General features: G+C 41.2%; 1 protein-coding gene across 4 annotated transcripts in view; it reads right to left on the minus strand.

Annotated features, from left to right (window-relative positions):
• Positions 1-3,341: 3,341 nt before the first annotated feature.
• Positions 3,342-26,058, minus strand: part of STN1 (STN1 subunit of CST complex) — a 46,579-nt gene continuing 23,862 nt past the window's right edge. For all 4 annotated transcript variants that reach the window (XM_031053878.2, XM_013130399.3, XM_031053876.2 and 1 more), the window contains 7 exons: positions 24,315-24,386; positions 22,416-22,577; positions 21,013-21,124; positions 20,024-20,186; positions 13,208-13,330; positions 11,737-11,809; positions 3,342-7,658 (listed from right to left, as the gene is read on the minus strand). In XM_031053878.2, the coding sequence (XP_030909738.2) occupies positions 7,501-7,658; positions 11,737-11,809; positions 13,208-13,330; positions 20,024-20,186; positions 21,013-21,124; positions 22,416-22,577; positions 24,315-24,386 (863 nt within the window). In that variant the 3' untranslated portion in view covers positions 3,342-7,500. The remainder of the gene's footprint in view (positions 7,659-11,736; positions 11,810-13,207; positions 13,331-20,023; positions 20,187-21,012; positions 21,125-22,415; positions 22,578-24,314; positions 24,387-26,058) is intronic.

A 26,058-nucleotide genomic window follows, 5' to 3' on the forward strand; every position in this document is an offset into this window, starting at 1 on the left:
CTTTCAGGACTGTTTCCATCAGTTAGAATCAGCATTTTGGCTATTGACAGTTACATTGTCCTGAACATATTCATCCTCAAAGACAGAAGAGCTTAAAGGCCAGCTCTTACTCAATCATCTAACTTTTGAGCATTCAAGGCACTGCTCTTTTATAGAAAGGACAAAATACCCTGCAGAACAGAGGAACTGTTAAAGGAAGGCAGAGGAAGAGCATATAAATATTACTGTGCTCTATATAAATTTGTCCAGCTGTTTATGGTAAATGTTCTCTTCCTCCATTTTTTTCCTGCCCTCATTTCCTCCCCTGCTTTCTAATTGCAGAAAGTAAAACAGTATAAGCCCTTGCTTTCATTACATGCAACACCTGCTGCCTATCCTGAAACAGATGTCTAAAGCATCGTTAGGCAATTACTGCTTTAGCTTTTTTCAATGGGACTAATTTCAAACATCCTTGTGCTAAATCCTCCTCCTTCAGCTTCCTCTGTATTTCTCATCCTTTCCTACATTCAGAGTTCCAACAAAAACTCCTCTCTGTATCAGTTTGTTCTTGTAACGTTTGTCCTGGATTACTGCACTCGCAGAAGGACAAAGAGAGAGACTATAACTACTCTGAACCAGAAATTAAGTTTAAGTGTTTTTACTGGGGAGAAAAAGACAAGGTGAGGGAAGAAAACAGTGAGACACCAGTAGTCAGCAGCTGTAGGCAATAGTTTCAGAGCACCACCTGGCTTGTTACATAGAGCTCTGGGCATTTTTGTGGACATTACAGCAGAGTTGAGTTTTACATGCATGCAAGGACAACTCCACTCTCAATGTGGATGACTTAAATTTTGGCAATAGGAGAAAAACCCAACTCCAAACACCTTTTTTATTTCCTTACCACCTTTGTACCTGGCCAAGAAAAGCACATGTTAGAATCAGGTAAGCCTGCAGGGCTTACATAACTCTGTTGTTGGGAAAGACATTTGAAGGAATGGATTCCTCCCTCGTATTTCCAAACAGCATTATATATTTGGATGAGGCCTCCACTCCTGGGAGGAGCCACAAGCATTTCAGGTCAAAACTTGGCTTCATTTAATCACATTGGCTAGTATGATGTGACATACCCTTACAATTTATCTTACCTTGTTCACAGCAGACATGAGATGACTTTCCTGTCTGTTTTACTGTTATCTTGGGGAAATTAGAAAGAAGAACAAAGAACAGGTGTCTCAGGCCAAATCTGCTACAGAAGCAGTGGTCTAGCTACAGCCACTCCTGCACTTCTCAAGCAAGAAAATCAGATGTTTTGGCTTACATGCTTGTAGAGTCACAGCTTGTTCATCGCAGGCTAAGGTGGCAGAGAGCTCCAGTTCTAGCTGGTTGGGAAGCAGCATTGACTCTTCCAATCAATAACAAAAAGCAAGCTAAAACAAGAGCTGTAGGACATGTTGTGCCAGGTTAATTGGCACCACACTGTTCAGTGGTTCAACACTTGCTGAAAATTGCTCCTTTAGGTTATTTCTTTCACAAGCAAATTCCAGGTTATGTTATGCACAGGCAGACTTGTTAATCTGGGCTGGTTTCAACTTGTAAATTACCGTGACTAGATTAGTGTAGTCCCCATGGCACATTTAAAAGACAGTGGTAGTAACGGGCTGGTGGCATCCCTAACAATTGGTTACTCAACTTTGTACCCTGATGTAAATACTACAACTTTACCAGATTTTAATGACTTGATTTGAAGTTTTCCACTGTGAATAGGAAACCTGAGGTGTTCCCTACAAGTAAGCTTCAGGAAAAACAGTCCAGTCAATTCTTAAAGGAGCAGTCAGAGCAAGTGCTTCCGGTGACAGCTGAAGTTACTGGTTATAAAAACAGGTTTCTTGGGACTGTCTTGTGTGTGGTTTCTCCAGTGATGTGTGACTGAGTTTCTTCCTTCCCTTTAATGGAGGCACAAATTTGAGCTTCCCTCTTCTATCAGTGCATCTATTTCCTAAAGACTCTAACAGCTCAGGGTCCTTCGCCCCTCTTAACTAGCCAACAGATTACAAAGTCACTTCAGGTGGTGGGACAGAGGTTGACAAATGCCCAGACACACACTATAATCCCATTAAAGTATAATCCCATTAAAAGTAAAATCACACTTTCTCAGAAAAAAAGGAGACATGCTAATTGGTAGACAAGCTAAAAGTCCACATCAGCTTTACAGATCATGTCTGCAATGAAATCTGCCAGGATGTGAAAGCAGCAGGGAGAAACAGATAGCTTCTGTCTTGTGCCTGACTTGCGCATACTTAGGTTTGGGGAAGTACATTTATTTTGTACTCAGATACCTGCAAGAAAACCACCACTGGAATCTTCGAGGGGGCCACTGGGTCTTTGTGAGGGTGGGGTGGAAAAAGTGCTGTTTTCCTGAAATTCCAACTCTTTCCTGCTCCAAACTACATGGGGAAGAAAGCTCTAGAGTAAAGTCATTATCTGCCTCTTCTAGTGCAGAGACAAGGAGCGAAGCACAATCTGCTGGAATCAGAACAGGCTGTGAATAGTGCCAGGTCAGTTAGGCAAGGGGATTAGAGTGAAACCTCTAATTGCCAGATGCTGACTAGGATATTTGAGTTAGGAAAGAAAAAGGGAACAAAGTAGAGAGGAAGGAGGTTTGGCAAGGATCTGTGGTACAGAGATGAACGATGAGACTGTGAATGAAATGAAGAGACTGAGAAATGACAGTTAGGAGAGAGAGTGGAGAGCAGAAATAGATGAAAGAAATTAGGGAGAAAGCCTCTGTGCCTGACAGGGCATATTGCTGGGGATGAAACCCAAGATCCCTGGCTCAGCATTTCCCTGCTGCCAACAAACATCCACAAAAATGTTTCTGTAGTGCTGGGGCTCCTGGAGGACGGTAACCAATTATTACAACCATTCTTTTATCTTTGCAGCTGAACTGTTGTTTGCTCACTGGGCTGTAGGGTTGGGGCAGGAGGGCTGGAGACTGCGGTGAAAGATGGCAATAAAGAACATAGCGCTGCACTGACAGGAAGTTTCAAACTTCAGGTTGCCCATGGGGTCTGAACTTGCTCCTTTCCCATTTAGAAGTAAGTATAAAGATACAAATCTTTGCTAGGCACATCTTTTCCCCACAGGATCGGCTTACTCCCAAAGTAAACGAAACTGCATTTCTCTGACAAGCAGATTTTCAGTACTCTGTCTCATAATTCTTCATGTGGCTCCACGCCTCACTGAATGCTTGTTGATGAATTTTCATTCTGAATGAAGAACTACAAACTCCTATTTATGGTGTCCATCACTGGAATACACAAGCATGCACAGATCCACAAAATAACAGCTTTCAGTCATGCAGCTGATCTTTAAATTTGTCATTTATTACTTTGAAAGAAAAGCTTAATTTCTCAGTTAGCTTATGTAAAGTACACACCCCCAGAGGTACAGATTTACAATCCAAAGATCTGAGAACGAGACAACCCAAAGCTTATTTACCTGGATTTATATAAGGGGGAATAGGATTCCAGGAAAAATACTGGATACAAATAAAACTAGGAAGACCATCATTGCTTCATTGGACCTGGAGAGCAGAAAGACAAGCCAGGCCAAGTAATATGCATGGAAAATGAGGTGGAGAAAGATAAAGCTATTAGCAAAAGTGAGACTTGGATTAGAACTAAGCCCCATTCCAGCATATATCCATTTACCCTCTCCCACACAGACACAGAGATATTCTTTAACAGGTCACATCAACAGATCTCAATAGCTTTTAATGACTAACATTAAGAAAAGTTGAGGCATATACCTACACAGGGAGCTGGATTACTCCCTATTTACAAAAGAGCAAAACTGAGGCATGAACCACCTCATTTCTTCTATCACCTAAGCAGATGGTGGGGACTGAAGGTAGAGTTCATTTCCTCACCAGAAAAGCACTCACCTTAACTTTTGCTAGAATAGAATATTGAGGTTCTTTGGTAGTTTTTGTTCTCAGGTGTTATATTTCTATGGAAACATACTTTTTTAAAGTAACAAAAATGCTGACTGCTTTTTAAAACTCCATTTTACTTACCTGCCTTTTACTGCCATAACTGTTTCTATGGAAACTGAAACTGGCCATGAAGCAGTCCTACAACATGAATTCTCACTTGTCAATTTTAAACTAGAGTGCCACCTTCAAAGCCCTTCAGTAAAGCACTAATAGTTGCGTTGCCTAACAAGTTTTCAAACTAAACAAAACAAGAAAGTGTGCTTTCACCATATATTCCACACAATATTTTGTAGGTGTGGTCAGAGTTTTCACAGTGTGCATGATATGACTCTCTTGGTTAAGGACATGATCTTTAAACAGAGGGACAGTTTATTAGCAGTAAAAGCCCTAGTGTGTGTAGTTAAACTTACATAAAGGTGACTTATACCAATACGGGTATGTCTAGACTGCTGTCACAGAAGCATACTGTAGAGATACTGAGTAAATGGGTAAATCAACCTACAGTGAGCTCTGTGCTCAGCTAGCCTGGGTACTTCTGTGCACACACATGCATATGCTATTCCCTGTAGGTACAAGAGAGGGAACACACTCAGCCAGAGTGTTAGTCTCTGTTAGGTGGCTACCATGGAAAAAATAAAGCACGCAAGCTTAAGGCACAACTATTCCGTAAAGTTATTCAGAATTAGAATCTCTGTAACTTAAATCTAGATTCCTCCATTAATTCTGCCTTAACCTTTTGGTCCTGTAAAAAACGTAGGCTCCCTTGTGTTCATTCGCATTACTTCCCCGAGCTACCCCAAATGAGAAAAAAACCCTTTTTTCTGTTCCTGGGGAGCAATCTCCAACAGAATGCACCCTCCATCACATGAGTCCAGCACTGCCAGCAAGGACCAACTTAAAAACCCCCAAGGACAGGTTCTTTCAAGAGTGACGATGCATCTTTCCACAGCCAAGTTCCTCTCACTTCATCTCTGAGGCTTCGCAGCTGCTTCTAAAGTGTAACAGGGATAGGACAGAGAGGGAAGGCACTTTGTGTCTGCATGAATCTCCAATGCATAGAAAATAGATGGCATGGAGTTTTAGGCAGACTTTACACACAGAAATACGTCTAAAACCCATGAAGCGCAGCATTAAAGTTGGATGCAGCAGAACCCATTAGAAGCTGTGTGTATGACTGTACAAGCTGCAGAGGACAAAGATGTAATCCTATTTTGGTATGAATTTATTTTAAGGAGACCCTAAAGAGCAACATGATCTCCAGACTATCTTTCCTCCAATACTTAGCAAACTCATCCAGCCCACACACTTGGCTGACACCCTCAGGAGAACCAGGGTCAGTCTTTCTTCTAGCCCAGGAGAGGAGATCACCTTTCCCACTGAGCCAGCAGTGTTCTTTTAACCCTTTCCCAGCAAAATCAGCTTCTGCTCATACAGAACATTTCAAGGAAATGGCCAAGCCAGTCTCTTAAATTAGATGCCACGTTTTTCCATATGCCCAAGACACCGCATACTTTCCTTTAAAAAAACCCTGAACTCATGGCAAGTGGGTGACTTGTCCATGATCAAGCAGTAGCATATGGTTATACTCCCAAAGTGAGTATGAATTTAGGAATCAAACTCCAAACTGCTTCATAGATGGCCTTTGTTTTTAAGCATCACTTCAAACTGATCAGTAAATCAGAGCAGGAATCTGAAAAACAAACCTTCCTTCTGGCCAACCAGACCTTTTGCAGGCATAAATTTAAGCTGTGATTCTCCTCAGTATCACTTCACTCTGAATCTGGACTTCTTTTACTTATTTCCAGAGGCATAGGACAGGCAGGGAGAGAAGACTTCTACAATTCTTTATTAATCATCTTTTTAATTTCCTCCTGCACAGGTACATGCTTTCAGCACCTGTTCAGGCCCATATTAAGATCTGACTAACAGGTACCCAACTCAAACCAGAGCAGCAGTGCTATGAGTAGGACAGCCTGCAGGGAAACAAGTTACTGAGCCCTGCAGCAAGAAGGGAATTTACAGCAAAAGAATGATTCATCCATCATTTTCCACTACAAACAAACACATCATCTCTTTAAGGACAGAGTTTTCCACAGGTCTCTGAATGCAAATGCCAAATATTTTGTCATGCCTTTCTCTTAGCCTATATCTCACTGCAGCCAGAGCTTGGAATGAGGCATACAATATAACAACAAACCAGAGACCTGGCACACATGGGGCTACTCACTGGCTTTCCTCATGCCTATGGTTTATTTTTCCCTGCTATGTCAATCCTTATAGGGCTTTACCACTACATCTGCCTCCTGGGAGTCTGCTATTTCAACTGTTCCAAGGAAGGTGCAAAGGAAAGAGGAAGGATACATTGAATCCTTTCTTCTCTTTTCAAGTTAAAGGTCTCACCTCCACACCATTAAACAGATTAATTAAACAGACAAGCCCCTGCAGCAGTAAGCCCTCTCTAAGGATAAATACTGAGCAGTTCTGGGCTTTGAACTGTGGCACATAACAGAGATCAAACATCTTGCATGGCAACCTTCTTTAGGCTAGTGTTATTTCATCAATGTCTTCCGTTCCCCTGCACGCACAGAGATGAATAGTATTTTTCCCCCAAAGTGACAAGGAATATAAGACACAAAAGATAATGGGGAGCACAGAGATTACAGTGGGTCCTGCTGGCTTTCATGTTTCCTTTTCCAAAGCATGTGATTTATGATTTGCCGTTTGTGATGTAGGAAGCAATTATAAGCAGCAAAATGGAGGCTGATTTTGAGAATTCTGGTCTGAACAGAATCCACAGCAACATGCATCAGTAGTGCACATGGTAGCCAGGGGAATACAGACATGCTCCATAAGAAGTGGGCAAGGTTGCAGGGTGGGGAAGGGATGCAGGACTCATTCCCAAGTATAACTTTTCAGAGAAAGGCCAGGACTGTGCTTCAGTAGTACAAAAGCTGTGCATATTCAAGAATACATATTTACAGACATGGGTACACCAATGCTGCCAGGAAGACCAGGCAAATCTTTTGATTGTTTGCTTATATGTCTTTTCTTTAGGTATTATAAAGTATATACAAAAAGAAAGATCCACAGCTATTACCATATGGAAAGATCACAAGATCAGTCTTTAAGCCAGAAAAAATGAGCCCTGACATGCCCATTGCTGTAAACAGCACTCCAGAGCAGTGCCTTTTCTTTAGGGTTGTAAATGTGAGGACGACCATGTCACATCTTACTGCAAGGAAAGAGAAGCTTCTTTTCCAGTTCCCCTGCTGTATTAGGATGTCCAGAATCAGGCTGATACAACTTTCATTAGGAATAGCGAGGAAGTCAGCAATAATATGAACACAAGTATTTTAACAGCTTCTCTGGAGCTAGACAAAAACAGTAGTTGGAGTATCAGAATGCTCTTTTTTTCTCCCTCTATCTAGATCATACCAGGTAATAGCAGCTTTTCAGGATCACTCAATCTCTCCTTCCTCCCTCCTTTACTGAAATAGACCACAACAAATGTATCTTATCTCCTCTCTTTAAAATGTCATATAATATCCTTCCATAGTGCTGACAACATCACTGTTTCTCTCCAGCAGTTCCAAGACACGGTGCATCACCACTTCAGTCAGAGACGGGTTGTGGCTCTGACGAACACAGTTTAAGATGTGAAGGAAATGGCAGCCATTTTCAGCATCTGCAGAAGAAAGAAGTTAAATGCAGTCAGACATGGAGGAAAGGCTTCAGTCTTTTAACTATTATAATGCAGGTTACTCATGAAAAAGCCACAGCTGTCAAAGAGGAAGAATGCCCTAGGTACTAAAGCAGAGATGTGTGGATTCAGAAGGAAGAGACCCAGTCTATGCCTACAGCTCTTCAATTCTCAGCTGTTCCTCCTGACTTTTCTGATGTCAGGGCTGTAACATTAACAATAAGGGCAAAATATCATCAATCTTGCAAACTTTAATATACAGGGCTCATTCAGTACAACCTGATGATGAGGTTAATAACTTCAGGGTACCTCCACTGAGCACTTATGCAAGCCATCCAGTTTCTGCAAGTGCAGAAGAAACCAAGTTAAAACCCTTTTGTTCATACCCAAGCTTGAAACCAGCCAGAACAAAGTTCTGTGGAAAGGAGCTTTAACTGCCTGCCCAATGCTGGCATCTTGTGGAAAACCTGCTACAATGCAACTTTCATTCATCTAGCAATGCAATCCCATCCCCATACTTCAGACTACTCAGACAATAACGGAAGTAGAAATTCACAGAAGTATCAAATTTTATGTTCCCTTAAGAGGAATTAACCATGAAAATATACAAGAGATCAGAAATGCAAAAGAATCCACTTTCCTAGAGGGCAAACCAGAGACAAAAGTCCTTAGTGGCTGCTTCAGTATTTCATGCAGCTACTGTGGGCCTGGTGGAGCCATCATTTGAAGCTCAGCTGTCTCAGTCAACATTTCATCCAACACACCCTGTAAACCCAGTCTCCCCAAGAGCTGAACTTGCAACAGATTTCTTTCTCCCCCATGGCTAACAGTGGAAAGGAGCATAAATGAGACAGATCAGAAAAAACAACTTCCCTCCTCCTCGGCTCACATGATGTAAGTTAAGTTTGAGAAGTTACGGGGGGGGGGGGGGGGGGGGGGGGCCCTGTAACTCATTCTTGCTGCTTTTGTTTATATTTTTGCCACTCTCTACTCTAGAATCAGCTGAGCCACAGAACTGCCTTAGAAGCTATGGAGAAAAGTCACTGGTAGGTAGGAGTCAATGCGGTGTACTGGGAAATAAACAGTTCAGCCTAGTTCCTATTAGGTTGTGAATCCAGCAAAGCTATTTCTTTAGAAGTCAGCAATCCAGCATGACAAAACACCTTAGTGGCTGGTAGCCAAAAATGCCTCCACCACCCTAGGACGGCTAAGTGCAGGGGACAGAATGATGCCTCTACTTGGACACAGTGACTATTGGTGCAAACAAAGTAGGTAGCTGCATCTTGCATTAGTCACAGGTTTGTCATAAGAAGGTTCAAAGTGCCCATCCCTGATCTAACTTACCTTAAGTCTCAATGAATTAGAATAGTGACTCAAGTGTTACCCAACAGTACAACACATACTTTCCTCCTACATGCTGGCAGAAAATGGCATTTTGGGGTAGCTGCAGGTATGTACTATCATTAAGTAAACCAGAAACACTCCTAGGTCTATGATCCAACTTCGAGGGAATACACTCCTTGCAGCAGAGTGATGCTGTCCCTCTGTCATTGACATACTGCACTCCAGCTTCTGCCTACCAGCTGAGGTAAGCCAGGTTGTGAATAACCAACAATATCAGAGAGGACAGAGTCACAGAACAGGTACCATTTGCCACTGTGGACATCCCACACAGGATCCATTCTGACATAGTAAATTTGACTTGAAGTGCTCCTGGCTTTTTTCCAACCCCTTCGTTACTATTGGCCTCAGCTAAGCCTAAAACCAGAGCAAAATTAAAAAACAAAACAAAACCAACCAAACAAAAAAATACCACCCCCCACCAAGAAAAAAACCAAAAAAACCCCAAATCAAATCCACCCGCCCAAATCTGGACCAAGTCTTCCATTTGCAGTTCAGGCTGGAGTAAAAATGTGCTGCCATCCTTTTCTGGCTATCTTAGGCGTTTAGGTGGACTCAGAATGGCCTTGCATGAGGGCACTTAAGATCAGAGTGCGGAATTAAACTGGAGCCAAGAACTAGGCTTATCAAGCAGGCACATTACAGGTCAGGGTTTGTGGAGCTCTGACTAGGCATGCTGGGGATTTTCTTTATTTCTAAAGTAGTTCCAGACAACTGGGCTGGGCCTCAGAATGTCTCACAACTAAAGCAATGGGGTGAGGCATTGCCTTGAAAACTGGCAGAAAGTAACCCACTGGAGAGAAAAGCTTGGTTCATCCTAAATCAATCTTTTTGTCATGGAAGAGTAATACTACTTTTGAAGGAAAATGGGTAGCAATTTCTTGCAACAAATAAGCAAAAGCCCTTTAGGTATCACCATATTCTTATGTTCTCACCACCAGCCTGCTCACTCTTCAAAGCCAAGCTGGCTAAGACTGCCAACCCACCAGCAGAGGGGGGCCGACAGTCACATTGAGCTCTGTGCTCTTGCATCATTCAGCGACAGTAAAATATCTGCAGTACCCTGTTGGTTTGGATTGAAACTTCTTGGCTTTCCCCCTCAGAATCTCCTATTACCAGTGCATTGAAAAGGTTTTTCTGAGACCTATCAAAGAGACACTGACCTGGAAATTGTCCTCTTTACATCAGGAAACTAAAGAGATGGAAAGCTTCAAGCAGAACAAGAGGCTCTGTAAAGCAGTTTCTATTTTTAACCTGCTCAGTATGGAAAATATGGCTTTGAGGACTCAGGACTCTTTAAAGTATTTTCTGGGACTGATCTATAAGTTTCTGTCTGCTGTTGACTCTTCCCAACTAGGAGAAAGATCTTCTGAACCTCTCAGTACTTCATCAGTGTTACAAAACGTTAAGTGAGGAGTTAAAACATCAGGCTCAGTGCTCTGTGTCAGCTGTATACAGGTTCTGGCCTTTACAGTGGCAAAAAAAAAGGGTTCCCATGAGAACCAGCTAGTGAATAAAATGGGCAGAATAATTACTTGACTCTTACAAAGAGTATGTTTGTATTTGTTAACTGAATAAAAGACAATAAAACAATGTGATATGGTAACTTGTACCGGAACAGCCTCAAGAAAACAAGCCCATCTTTACCTGCATGCCCAGTAACATCTACTCCCTCCACCCCTCAAAGATACAGAACTTCTACCTCCACCTAGGAGCCCTGTCTGCAGTTACCCCACTGCTTGAAATAGCCAGTTGAAACCTCAGAAATAATACTAATTCACTTTGCCTATTTTCTTTCAGGATAACAATCATACACCAGGTCCTACAAGCACTATTATGGTTGTGATATTACAAGGATAAGAGCAATTTAAGATTATATGCCTGATGCTCTAGTTAGTCATTTATTCTGTACTAAAGAGCCTTCTAACCCCACAGACAGCTGCACTCCAGCAGCAAGTGATCCCTGCTGACACATTCTGTCCAATGAATTGAAACTCTGTAACAATGTGCTAGTGTAATTAGCAGACACTCAAGCACAAGCTATCTATGGCAATGACAGTAGACTTGAGGGACAGGGATAATTCAGAACCCATAGGAGGTACATTACCTGAAAAGAAGTGGATTTTGTTAAGACTGAAATTCCTACCTGCAAAGAATAACCACCTGAGCTCTACCTGAGCTTAACATCTACAGCAAATATGCTACTGACTTAAGTTTTATTGTTGACTTAATGGGAGGTGAGGATTTTACCTTTCTGCACAGCCACTTTTGTGTCAACACCCCTGTAGAAACTGAACTAGCAAGATTTGCTATTTACCTGAAGTGCAAAGCAAAAGCTGCTGGGTGCTGACCTAACTGTGCTATGTTTGGTTCCTCCCAAAATCTAAGTATTCTCCAAAGATATAGATCTAAGATAATGGCTAATTGTTTCAGATCTGAGAGGTCTGCTTCCTGTTGGGCACACCTGCTCCTTCGTTCTCCATGCTCACAGGAAGCTGTTCTTGCACTCCTGCTTTCAGCCATAGTGATTAGCTACACCAACAGCTTAGCTCCAAGTTCAAGGGTAAGGACAAGAAGCATATCTAATCCAGCAGCAGGAGAAGATACTGTCATCAATATATCAGCAACAGCTCATAAGAGCCTTGATTACACTGTTACTTACGCCTGGGTTTTCGACAGTCTTTTTTAATCACATCAAGGGTCACTTTAAGCAGCTCCTTATCATTGTCAGTCACCTGGAGAAAACAGAAGAAACTGATAATTTATAGCAGTCTATTTCACAGTAGATGGCATGGTTGTTGAAAAGCAATCCAATGCCATGATGTGTTCTAAATTAACACTTTCTTAGCTACAGTCTGTATTATATACTGCCTCTGAAATTAATAATGAATGATAACTCTAGTTATTTTTAGTACCATTAGCAGCACCTGTGAGTTAGCCAAAGAACGTGATATAACAGAATCCAAAGGAGGGTGGGTAACCAACCCAGTAGAACAGCAAGTGTCACCCCACTTCGATCAAGAGAACTATACCAGGTCTCAGGTTTCAGTGTGCTCAAGCTGCATCAGCAGTTTTGCAACCATTGAACACAGACTGCACTTAGAATAGCATCAGTGCTTAAGTCTGGTGCTGAGTTACAAAAAAGAACCACTCAGTAGGTGAGTGTCTCTGGGCCAATGCCAACCTCATGAAGTTCAACAAAGTGAAGTGTAAGGTCCTACACCTGGGTCAAGGCAATCCCAGGCACAGCTACATGTTGGGCAGAAAAGAGATTCAGAGCAGCCCTGAGAAGGGATTTGGGGGTGTTGGTCAATGACAAATTGAGCATGAGCCAGCTTCAGTGTGTGCCTGAAGCCCAGAAACCTGGGTGCTCGGCTGTATCAAAAGGAGTGTGATCAGCAGGTCAAAGGACATGATCCTGCCCCTCTACTCTGCACCCATGAGACCTCACTTGGAGTACTGTGTGCAGTTCTGGTGTCCTCAACATAAAAAGGACATGGAACTGTTGGAACAAGTCCAGAGGAGGCCATGAGGATGATCAGGGGACTGGAGCACCTCCTGTATGAAGACAGGCTGAGAAAGTTGGGGCTGTTCAGCCTGGAGAAGAGAAGGCTGCGTGGAGACCTCATAGCAGCCTTCCAATATCTGAAGGGGGCCTGTAAGGATGCTGGGGAGGGACTATTCATTAAGGACTGCAGCGATAGGACAAGAGGTAATGGGTTAAAACTAAAACAGGGGAAGTTCAGGTTGGATATAAGGAAGAAGCTCTTTACTGTGAGGGTGGTGAGGCACTGGAACAGGTTGCCCAAGGAAGTGGTGAATGCTCCATCTCTGGCAGTGTTCAAGGTCAGGCTGCACAGGGCCTTGAGCAACCTGGTCTAGTAAGAGGCATCCCTGCCCATGGCAGGGGGTTGGAATGAGACAATCTTAAGGTCCTTTCCAATCCAAACCATTCTATGATACAGAGATAAAAGCAACAGTGAAGTAAGCTGCAGGTAAGACTTCTAGTAAAGAGACAACACTTGGATGCCCAGCTTCTTTTACTGAAACACTTCTACCATTTTTGAAACACCTCTACTCTCTGTGAAAGTCATAGCCCTGAACTTTTTTGCAACCACAGCTTAGTTTCTTACGTGGTATAATTCCTTGGAGCTACCGGGTTTCTGGAAAACCACCCCTTTTTCTTGTAGCATCCTTATTGCTTGCTGAAAAACACTGTGAATCCTTTTGGAACTGCAGGTACTTTTTGACTTCACCTGGATGGGAAGAAAGGAATAAAGCAGATGGTGAGAAACCTCAGCTCAACTAAAGTTACCAGCAATAGCTCCGGATGCTTTCAAAAGCAAGACAAATTCAGGTGATTTTATTATACTTGTAGGGCTTTTACTTTGTAATTCACAAATCATATCTGTTATGCATAAACCAACCAACATCCCTGAGCTTTAAAAAACAAATACCAGAAGATTTTGCTATTCTTAGGGAACTGCAATCTCCTAAATACCTTCTTTGTATTTAGCAGCTGGTTGTGTACTGAGAACTTTCTTTTGGAATGGGTTTGTGATGCTCACACAGCATTAGACTGTTTAGCTAATCAAGCTTTGGTCATATTCAGAGTTTTCCTTGTAATAAGGGTAGGACGACAGAAAATCAGTGCTTTGTAAGGTGATATTCAGGAAGAATCCAAATGCTGGGGACTGGATGCCCATCTCTTGATTTGAAACTGAGGAAGCATCCAAGGAAAAGGAGGAAACCGACAAGAGCAGTATTTGCTTCTTGTCCCCTGTGTTTCCAAAATTTTACACATTCTGGTCACCCTCTCAAGTGATTCTCCACAGCCTGATGAAATGAAAGGATAAAGAGGACATAAGACATTAAGACAGGTATACAAAGTGAGTGAACAAAGGATTCAGTTTTGAGAGCAGGCAGAGAACAAGACTCTTGTGAAATGAGGTGGGCCTCGAAGTCCATAACTGAGGATGCCATTTAGAATAAAGGGTTCTGCATTTGGGACACTCCTAATAGAGTGGGAAGGAAGGGAGGAAAAGAAATTAGGGAGAAGCAGGGTGTGATTAGAAATAGAACAGAGCCAAGACAGTGGAATGACAGCTAGAGAAGTGGGAGGAAAAGAAGAATTGGTTGTGGAGAAGAGGAAGTATGGGTAGACAAGAGCAAGACCATGACTTACTCTTCTCCATATCTTTTCTGTCCTACTATGCCCTGCAACTTCCCATTTATCTACACAGAGTACTTCATTCCCCAATTGCTGGTTGCTCATCTGTTGAGAGCACACTGTGCTCGCTGTGGTTTCCTTTGAAAAGAGAGCTAAACTGCTTCCCACAAACCAACATGTGATAAGTAGAACCACACCAGAGCAATCAAAGCATGATTTGCCAAGCTATTTCTTCAGCTTTCACTGTAAATGCTTCCACCCTATTCTGAAAAAAAAAAAGGACTTCACATATCCTACTTCACTCACAGAAGTCTTGGGAGTGAAACAGGCAACCACCTATGCACTAGAATGAATGCACACAAATACATGAAACAGACCCCACGTTAGCAATAGAAGAATATCTTTCCACAAAACATTCATTCAATCAATTTGCAAGTCTCAAACAAAACTCCAACTGCTTCAAAGCCTGGAAGCTGGTGTGTCTAACTGGGAATAATTCAAAGATCCAATAGGGATATAAGTGTTAGCATGTATCACAAGTTCCCCCATCCCCTCCCTCCAAGCTAGACCTCAGTATTTCGCAAGGCCATAGTCACATCTCACTGTGTGTGTCCCACAAGAGCGTTTTCCTCTCAAACTGAGAGTCAAAAATCATTGCATAATAGTTCAAGATAATTAACACAGAACAATGGCCATTACTGTCAGTTCAGTTTTCTCCTTCTCTTCCAGACTGAAGGACTTCAGTGCCCAAATGTTGATCTGTGCTCCTGTCCACCATAGCTATATCAGTGGGGATAACAGTCACTGCTTCCAATTACAAACTTGACCATACATCTGGACACCATTCCAGTCATAGCTATAATACCACTATCATATTTCTCTTTACAATGCCTCTTCTGAGAAACTGAAGAAACAAATATAAAATGTAGCAGGAAGGGTTAGGAGTGAATATTTTCTCATGGAAAAACACACTGTCTTCCCCATATGTAAAATGAAGGGACTTTGCCTCTCAAATGCAGCAATAAATCCTCAAGAATCTAAGAAACTGCTAGCAAAAAAAACCACCTCAAGACTCTGATCAATTTTTAATGTGAAAGCAAACATTTGGGGAAAGAAAAAAAAAGATAAAAATATCTCCAAAGCAGCACGATAATTATTCAGTTTGGCTTAACACTGAGAGCCCGTCAGAAAAGGGAGATAATTAAAACCAGACTCTGTGTGAGCTGACACACAGCTCAGCCTGGATGGATACTGAAACAGAATCACTAAGAATGCAAGTCAAGGCACTGACAGAGCGAAGGCAAAGAAGCAGGTTTGGGGGCGAGAAAATAAGCAAGCAGCTGCTATGCATCAGCACCCTCTCATATGTCCTGCAGAGTCCAAGCGAAAGGGCTCCATTGCAGAAGGACTGTTCCTGTAAAACAAATGAGGGCTCCTGCTCTCTTCAGGGACTTCAACATTATCCTGAAATGACACAAGAAGTTTGCACTTTTTTCCTGGTGTGCTCTAGAAGATGCTTCCTCCTTTCCATCCCTCCAAGTAGAGCAACAATTGAGGAGTTTTTATGTGAATACAAGCCAAAATTACTTAATCTGCTCTTTTGGTCCACTCAAAATATCTCCAGCATCTCATCCTGAAAATTCATAAGTCAATAGTACTTCTTCCCAATACCTTACCATATTCTGTTAAGTCAAACCAGGCCATCACTTCCTCTGGACTTGGAACCCCTCAGGGTAGATTTAGCCTACTGAGCAGAAATCTGCAGGAGACTGAATATGGGGCTGTCCACAGAGAGAAGAAATCTAGGCTATGAAATCCTGCTTTTATTTCAGATTTGAAATGAAAGCATTTATCACAGTTACTAGGATGTATTGTAGCTGTTAGTGTAGCTCCTTCTGAGTCACAGCTTATTAGCCATTGCTTTACTTTTACAAAGCTTTTCATCTGAGAATACAGATGCTTAGTAGTTTAACTGCTCATCCAAAGCACCAGCAAGATTTGAATATGGATTCTGAATTTAACTCTCACAATGTTCACGCTTCATTTTGCAAAACGCCCCTCACCTCAGCATGCCTTAGTTTCCCCCAAATTACTCATCGCTTTTGCAAAGCATTTTCCTCCCCCCTTACAGAAAGAGAAGTAGCTATTAAATAACAGTTCTACCATCACTACCCTCACTCCCAAGACCAGCCAAGGACCCTGTATCAAAGCCAGCAGAAGAATCCACGTCTCCAGAATCGGTATTTTAATCAATATACTGCATCTAAAGGGTTTCACACAGCTTAGTGAGCTGGTACTGTGCAACCAGTTATTCTCAGATCTTTAAAATGAGACAAACTCTGTACAATCAATAATAGGTCAAAGAATGAAGTGGTACAGGAATTAGTCAGTTTGTTCAATATGATGAAAGTATGTAACCTTTGGCTTATTACAAATCACAACACACCCTGATGGTGTTAAAAGTTTCCTGGTGTAACCACACACTTGATTCTACTCATGGAATTGCCCTTTGCAGTTTCTCATGCAATGTTTAATCCTTAGCATAGACAGGTGATAATTTTAGTAATAGTGACTCTGGACATGTCAGTCCTGCAGTCCTATAATAAGCTCTGCAATATACATATTTAAAGTAGCAGTGAAGCTTCCTCAAGAGGGAGGAAGACAATCACATAGCATTAAGAATGTATAATGCACTATATTATACCTACAGTACAATGTACAGGGTATATACAGTAAGTACAGACAGCATCATAAAATTCCCTGCTTTAACAAGTATACTTGTCATTGCTGACCCCAAGATAATATTCAAATCACAAGTAGTAAAAACAGTAGAGCCTGAAAATCACAACCCAAGTTACGTGTCCAAGCTAGTGACAGACACAAACTGGAAGGGCAATACTAAAATAGCACACAGTATAGCTTAGGCATGGAAGAAGTACATAAAAATGGTTAATCAGGGTTGGCTAGTTGCAAGTCATATTTAATCCAGTTGAGAAACTGGATGGACCAAGTTCACATGTAGTTTTCTTCAGAAACAGGAACCAAAGGCTTGTCTATTTGCCAAACATGATTGCCTAAATCCAGCAAGTACACCCTCTAGGTTCTCTAAGCACAAGCTTGCTTCTTCTGTTGCTTGCTTTTAGTCTTCCTTGCGGCACCAAGCCCTCCAGTCTCAAAAGTCATTTGTTTTAGGGGATAAGGGAAAGGCTACAGCTTAGAGACAGAGGGAGCACTTGTTATGTGAAATAAATGTCTATTGGCTTTAAAAACATTGAGCCGTCCAATTCTCTTATTCATCCTTTGTAGGCTATAAAATTAAATACTCTCTAGTATATGTCTGAGCAGAGGACATAATTTGAGTTCTGTTGAGTGCATCTGCTAGAGGGAAATATATTCTGGAGAGCCAGAAGACTGCACTGCTGGAGAGCCATTAGGCCTAGAACTAGGTATCGTAAGACATGGATGGGATATAGACAGGTCTCAGGGTACAGTAATGCTGAAAAAGAACAGACATACTGCCTACCTCAAGCTATACCAGCTACCTCCTTCTGTCTTCAACCCCTGATCCACACCACTGCCAGTGACTCCATAGCAGCTCACCACTGCCATGAAGCAAATACTCCATGGGGAGATACCCTCCCACTATGATGAACACTGTGCAAGTACTTAAAAGGCTGGGAAAGAGATGAAGCAGGTGCACCACATCTCCTAGGGTCACAGGATGAGGAAGACAGAGGCAAGAAAAGAGTTTAACAGCAACTGTTGTGGGGTTGAAAAGGATGAAGTTATACATCCAAATAACTTATCCTTTCACATAAAGGAAAAATGCAAGAAGCGAGCAAGTGCATTACTGACATGTGGTCTAATTGTTTGGTCCACTCACCTAGCTATTGCCTAGCCAAACAGACATAAAATAACATCATTCCATGCAGAACCCTTAATCCTTTTGATCTGAGGGCAATACAAAACAGAAGACTATAGAGGGGAAAAAGAGAAAAAGAGTGAGAGAAACCAGATCTATTGCACTTATTTTTGTGGATCAAACTGGGTACTTGACCCTTTGCCAATTATAAGAAGTGGCCCCTTCAAGAGACAGGGCAAAAGATCAATGAAATGCATTTCTAGACCATTACTTGGTGCTCCTCTTAAGGCATTCAGGTCACTTGACAACTGCAGGTTCTTGCTTATGCAAAGATATATAAGCCTCTTTGCAAGGGATTAATACCGAAGGGCAAGAGTGAGAACTGCAATTTCGAAATAAGCATCTGTATGCCCAAATTCCTGAGACACATACTCACACCTTTGCATCATGGTCAGGAGTAACTATTCATTATTATGATAGCTCTTCATGGCTGCTAACAACACTGATGCTACAATGGTTTTGTTGGTTTGAGTTTTTCTGGTTGGATGGTGGTGGGATTTTGTGCCTTTTTGTTTGTTCTGCACCAGTTCCTACTTTAAATGGCTTTGCAAGTTATTCATCTTGATCTTTCTATAAATGCTGAAACTTCAAAGGTGGAAGTTTCCATTATTAGTTACAAGGACCACTACTTTCTTAAATGTAAAGCATTTGGGAACCTTTAATACCATTCCAGCTAGTTTAGAAAACATACCCTGTCCCGTGTTGGATATTCTAGTATCAAACTTTTCTCTCAAAAATAAGAGTTGCTCCTGTTATAGATAAACTATAACACTCACTTTAAAGCAAACAACAAAACCACCTTCAATAAAAGAAACAGCTAAAACAGTGATCAGGAAGCAGCTATGACCTCAACCACAAGGGAATGTTTTTTGTCTCGTTTGTTTGGTTTGGTTTTGGGTTTGTTGTTTTGGGGGGTGTTTTTTAAAGAATTAAACAGACATCAGATGTTAATATAACACAGCACTTAACTTTTACAGTGCATATCAAAATCAGGCAGTGAAAATGACTGCCATGAATTTATTTCTCTAGAGAAACCTAAGTATAAACAAGCGTATCACAACACAAGCTTAAGTTTCAGTTGCCATTGGTAACATGGCAAAAGCCATAACTGTTACTTTTGCAGAAATTTACCACTTCACACTAGTTAAGAATCTGGTCTGTAATGTATCCAAATAACACAGAGTAATATGAAGCCATTTGACAAAACGTTTGTTGTTCTATTTCCAATTCTGCAGTAGATCAAGAATGTACTATCTCACTGGAAAGTTTCTTAACAGTTTGGTTACATGCAACTGCATGGAAACTGATTTCAGCTAAATTCCACCTTCTGATCCTTTCAATCATGGTCTTTCACAATTAGGGATTTCTAATAAAAGAAACATGTAGAAGGGAGCACTGTTCGGATCCACTCATTTTAATCTCCTTTTGAAAGCTACATCTCTGTTAATATATTGAGCTTCAAATGAGAAAGACTGTCTTCCTTTTCCTGACCAAATGCAGGATCTCAAACATCTGTCCTGAACAGCTCAAGCACCTTAAAGGGATCTTCTTTTCTCATACTGCCACTCTTTACAGATCTAGGTAAATTAGTGCCTGTTGCAGACTAAGGTTACTTAGGCCTAATACAAGATTACACTTAACAGGATTTTCTCACATTGCTTTCTTCAGTCCAGTTTTATATGTCTCAAGTGACCAGGTTTCCTCAAGCTCTGTAAACAATTCATGCATAAAGCTAAAGCACTTGTGGCTTTTGAATCCTCCCAAGGCATCAGCCTCTTATCTGGTCGTTTATGCATTAAAAAAGTACATGGTATTTTTCCCCCCCACTAAACACTTGAAACAGTTACATTCACTTACCTCCTGACAGTCCGGAGTAGGTAGATGCACAACAACCAGAGACATCAATGTATCAATTGTTTCCAACTCCTGCTGGTAAAAGGTCTGAATTTTGTTTTCTAATAGAAAGCTTTCCACTTTCTGATGCAGCACATTGATGGAGAATGTCTGACCCTCAAGGCCACTACAAGGATACACAGAACATGTCAAAAGGCAAGAAATAACACTCTTAGCATTTGTTTAGTTACCTAAAATTAGCCTGCTAGACTGGATTGCAAAGATCTAAAGCTATTTTAGTGTCCTTAAAGAATCTGAATTTAAAGCTTTAATTAAAACAGACCATTTTGATATGCAATAAGCATTGAACCGTTACTCTTAAATCAGTTGCTGTAATAGTGTTGTGCTTTTAAGATCAGCAGTCTCTGAAAACACACTACATTCATGAGACCTTCCAGGAAACATCCAGCTAACCTTAAACTGAATACAGGAATGGGTGGATGTTTGAATCAATTCATCGAGGTTATGTCTGTGACTTGACGATGACAGGGACAGTAGAAGTGGAGAGCATTTCAATGGAATAGCCCCTTACCCTTACACAAAATCAGGCAAAGATGCTCCTCCATCTAATCTGCTGACCTTACCTCCAAATCTTGCTCAAACCCCCAGCTTTTTTACTAGAAGCAAGAGATACGTACATACTATTTTACCCCCTTCTGAATACTTATTTTAGTTCAGAGTTATATTTCTTTTCTCAGATTATACACAGGTATCTGTACATAGAAAGGTTGGACCAGATGATCCTTGAGGTCTCTTTCAACCTGGTATTCTGTGATCTCATCTGTGTGGTTTATCAATTATTTGGGAGAAAAGCAGGGTGTTACTTTATGCGTACGCAGAGACTAAATCACAGCTAGGCCCTCTTCTATCTTTCTCCACAGTTATTACAATAAGAAATAAACAATAATAAAAATCACATTTTGCCTCAAGACCAGACTGGATACTGCATTTACCTCTGTCCCTCCTCAGGGCCTTGGAAAGGTTTGTCATAAACTTCTCTATAGAGACAGGGGAGTTCCAGCATTCTTGAAATCTGAACATTACACACAGGATCATCCACTTTATCTGGAGCAGTAAAAAGAACGCACATAGTTGGCCAGGACTGCCATACCAATCTTATAAGCAAGAACACCTGAGGCAACACAACAGAGCTTCCCATGCCAGCATGAAATTGGCAAATTTTGTTCACTTCTGCTTTTATAAAAACAAAACCACAAAGGCCACTCCTGCTTTTACAGTTTACAAGGAGGTAAATGGCCTGTTGTGATGCATCACAGATCATGCTTTTGTCTGACAGCTTATTTAACCAGACTTCATGACCTCTATTTTACCTTTCAAAAGTCTTTATCCACTACATAAAGTTAACACAGAGTAAGGAACCTTTTTGGGCCAAAGAGAAAGGAATTTAAAGGCTATTTGAACTGCATGGCTCTCCTTTACTGAAACAATAGTGTTATTACCAGCCCTTGAATGGGTTATACATTCATAAATCTTCTGCCTGGAAAGGAGGTTGAATTCCCTCTCAGGTTTTAATTAGAGCCAAAAACATCTAGATCTTTTTGCTAAGCTACACAGGTTTTTTTATAAAAGATGGGCTTCCCCCCAAGAAACCATTTTTATATTGTCTCAAAGATTTCACTGAGGAAAACTGACTCTTACACAACAGCACAGGCACAGAGAAGAGGTTATGTAAGTGGGAGCTTATAGGGTGCAGTGACTGGACTTCAGAATCCTGCTGTCTAAAGAGCTGTCAGATACAGGGGCAGCACCTGCACACAGGTGCCCTAGTGCCTGAAGATGAGGCTTCACTTTCTAATCATTCTGCAGAACCAGGGAGCTTGGAAGAACTTTGGCTTCAAGTGGTACAATGCGCCCACATGCTGCTGTCTGCCCCCAGAATGGATTATACCAGCAACTGGTTCTCCAAAGCAGCTGATGCTCCTGATGAAGTGTGATATAAAACGTCACCGACTCCCTTCCCATGGGCTTTGGCTGTTCTACCTCAACACAAAGAAAGCTGAAGGGCAAGTTGCTGTCACAGATACCAAATCACAGTATCTGCACAGTATTCTTGTACACATGCTAGTAATATTTTACAGTTGTTTTATAAAAGAGGCATTTTCCAGGAAGGCCTCATTTACAGGCAATCTAATCTTACACATTAAGTGGTGTGCCTTCTAACCTTCCACTGTTAAAATTGAAATAAAGACATACAGATGTAAATCTATTTAGAAAAATGAGGTGCCCAAAAATAAAGTGGAAATGATCCAGTGAATTACATACAGCTTAGATCATCTCATGAATTCAGACAACTGTTCAGAGAAAGATACACAGGCCACAGGTCCACAACACTCACAAAAACATGAAGCCTGAATTTCTCTTTGTTGCCTGTAGGTTCGGATGTGACCTCTGACCCTGACAACATCCCCGATCTCCAGCTTAGTTTTCTGGCTCACCATTTCTTGGAGCTTCTTTATCTGTTCAAGCACAGTAAGACTGTTGGGTGTGCTTGGACGACCTGCAAGAAGTGGAGGAGAGGAAATGGGGCATTAAGGCGAGAGGACTGTCCTTTTGCATTCACCTAAACATCCCAAGACTCCCGTTATTAAACAAGGGTTAAGGTCCCAGGCCCCAAATGTCCTGGGTAGCAAAACATTTGGGTGATAAAGTCAGTTTAAAGTATTATATTTATTTACTAGATCACTCTGGAAAAGTGTAAAAGGGATGAAGAGGAGATACTGATTTACTACTGAAAATGCTGTAGGTGGGTTGCAAAGTTGAAACATTAATTGAAATGGGCTCTGTCATTTTTGATTTTCATGCTAAGATGGACGAGAGGTGAAAAGAAAGGTCAGCTGAACTTCTTACATAAAAAAATGAGTCATCTGAGGTGTGGCCAAAGTATTCATGTGATGCAATTTGAAGTCTACACTGAGATGAATGAAACTTCACAGAACTCCGTATTTACATAACACACCTTTGCAGGACAGTAAATTCTCCGTAACATAAAACCTGATTCATGATCCAAGTATCCCTGATCACAATTACAAAAGGCTGGAAGGAAGTTTCCTCTCCCCCCAGGAGCTGTTTTCTTTAGCAAGGTACAAATTAATTGATTTCCACTAATAACACAGTGTCCATTCAAGCACTGCTGACATACAGGTAAAATAAGAACACAAGGTTGAAAGAAGCATTCTCAGTCCTCATTCCATTTCAAGCAGTATTTAGTTCCTCATAAAAAACAGATTTGATTGTGGATCCCCATTATTTCTTTGACAGCTGTGCCACAACATCACATCTCTAAAAGTGAGAACTGATTTCTAGATTCCAGGTGCAGTTGGGATTGTTTCTATCAATTGTCGTGTCGTTGTTAAACAGAAGTAAGAATTATCTGTCTATAAAACTGGGCTTGTTTCACAGACAAGAGTTTTTAACTTCAAGTTTTTCTCTCCCCATTCTATGTGTAGATAACCCTAACACCACCACATGACACTAGGAACATTTATTTCAGCACCATTTCATCAGCTCTGTATCAGGGTTGTCAATCTACCACATGACCTTTTAATGTCAAAAAAAAGAGCGCATTCCATACTTTGACCTATGAGAAATGGTGGGAAAAAAATCAAAGAGAAAACCAGACACTAGAGAGCTCTTCTGTTATTGAATGCAATAATAAATCTCAAATGCACAACTTCTGCACATTTAGAACTTTCCCAAATCATAAAAGATTGCTGGCATCCTCCCACTGTGTTTCATGCTACTTTCAAGTTCATCAAGGACAGTATGTGCATGAGCAGAAGAATATGAATGCAAACAAAGAAGATGAATGCTGAAACCACTGTATCACAAGAGTGGGGAAAGCATACCAAGTGCCTGGTCAATAGATTGGCTTCGGAAACAGAAGCTGTGGCATGTGGCAGGTTTCCAGCCTAGTTTCTCACTAGATGAAGTCACAAAAAGGACCATAAGAGAAGGATTCTCTGAACAATGTCACAACATAGGACTGAAATACTGTACTACTCAGATAAGGAAAAGGTTTGACAGGTCATAGAGTAGTGCTTTCATTGGCATCACCACTGGACATGACATAAAGAGTAATATGAAGACTCCCAAAATGGACCAGGCTGTAGGAAGTGATGGTTTAAATTAAGAAAAGCATTGAATTTGCTCTTCTGCAAGTTTAATCATTTAGAAAATTACTTAAGAGTGACATAAAGAAAAATATAGTCAAAAAAAGAATTATTTGTCAAATTACCTGATGAAGATTGTTCTGTTACCATGGGATTTTTCCAGCAGACACAATTTATAACTCCAGTACTATCATCCACTGTAAAAATAAAATAAAGTAAAATAAAAGTGACATTCCAGGAGGTGAAAGAGACATAGATATGTAGTGAGATGACTACAAAGGATATTTCATTCCAACCAGTTTGAAGGAGAAAGTAGGTGCTCAGTCCCTGCTTAATACCTTTGAAGTAGTCTCAACAGTCATTTCAGTCATGGAAGTAGCTCAGCACCAGGTACATGCTTATGTGCATAGTGAGCAGAGTAACAGCTATAGTCTCAAAAGATGATCAAGTACTCATTTAAAACATGAGGCTTCAGTACTATACTGGGTACTAAAGGGTTTTAATCTCATTGACAAGGGTCAGAAGAAGAATCAGTGTTTAAAGCTGAAGCCAGACAAATTAAAGCAGGAAATCAGACACAAACCACAGAAAGATTACTGTAACAGTGAGAAAACAGCACTTCAGTACTGGGGGGGTAGAGTCCTGTGAGCAGACTAGGAGGGCTGCTACCTCTAGCTACACTGCTTTCCATGCTAACAATGTGCACAAAGTCTGCTGCCCATTCCTATACAAGATGTTCCAGAGAGCAGAAAGGCAGCTCCTCCAGCCAGGAAGGACAGGAGACAGCACATGCTTGTGGTTCTGCTCTAGGCCAAGAATTCCCAACTTAAAGTATACATATTGGTGGCATGCAAGACACTTCCGTTTCTGAAACAGCTTAACACCTTCTGCAGAGCACAGGAGCTATCTAGCTTTTCCTGTTTTGCTAGCACCCAATCAAAGTAAATTTGAGGATTTCTGCCCCAGGCACTGCATTGTCAAGGACAGTAGAGAAAGACAAAAGCCAAAGAAAATGAAAAACTAACAGAAGAATCAATAGTTCTACAGACCAAGAGATTGTATATAGATGGCATGCCCAACCTACACTCTCAACTAAAAAGGCAGTAAATGTTTGTCAAACTACAGCAAGGATCACATCCCACATCCAGCTAATGCTCCAAGCACCTTGCTGCTTGAACGGAACCACCTTCAAGACAGAGCTTCCACTCTTCACAAATTTGAATTTGCAGTTTTCTTCTGCTCCTTAAATCAGATCCATGACTACAAAAGTAACAGCAATATTTACCAGGAAGGTACTGATTGGTACCTGCAGTCATTTCCTTTGGGAACCACAGCATCAAAGCATAATGCCTTTGCATTGTCTCACATGTTTTGAAGCAATCTCCCTATTTGGGGGATCCAATTTCAAATCACCATCTTGCCTTCCTGTTCCCAGTAGTTTAGCTGCATATTCTTAATAACAAACACAAAGCATTTATAAAATGCAGGCAATTGCAAATTTCATCACAAAAGTACACTCGGCTCATTGCTATCCTCCTTTTGAGATGCTGTGTCTGCAGCTTTAATTTTGTACCAGAGTACAGATAATGATCTAGCTGGTAGGATTTCCTCCTCAGTATAGACAAAACACAACTATTTTGGTAGGAGTCAGAGCCCCCACATACCATGCCACTAAGAAACACAGCAGATGACATTTTGCTATTATATTACTGCAGCTTCTAGATATTCCAGCTTGCAACGGGCTGTTGCACCAACTGTGACAGACAGACTTCCTAAAAAGAGCTTAGAAACAAACCAGACTGAAGGATTAGGAGGCTGGACTCCTCCTCATCAACGTAACAGCTGAAAACAGCTGAGCCCTGGAGAGAC

Source organism: Melopsittacus undulatus, chromosome 4 (genome assembly GCF_012275295.1).
Source record: "Melopsittacus undulatus isolate bMelUnd1 chromosome 4, bMelUnd1.mat.Z, whole genome shotgun sequence".
Lineage (NCBI taxonomy): Eukaryota > Metazoa > Chordata > Aves > Psittaciformes > Psittaculidae > Melopsittacus > Melopsittacus undulatus.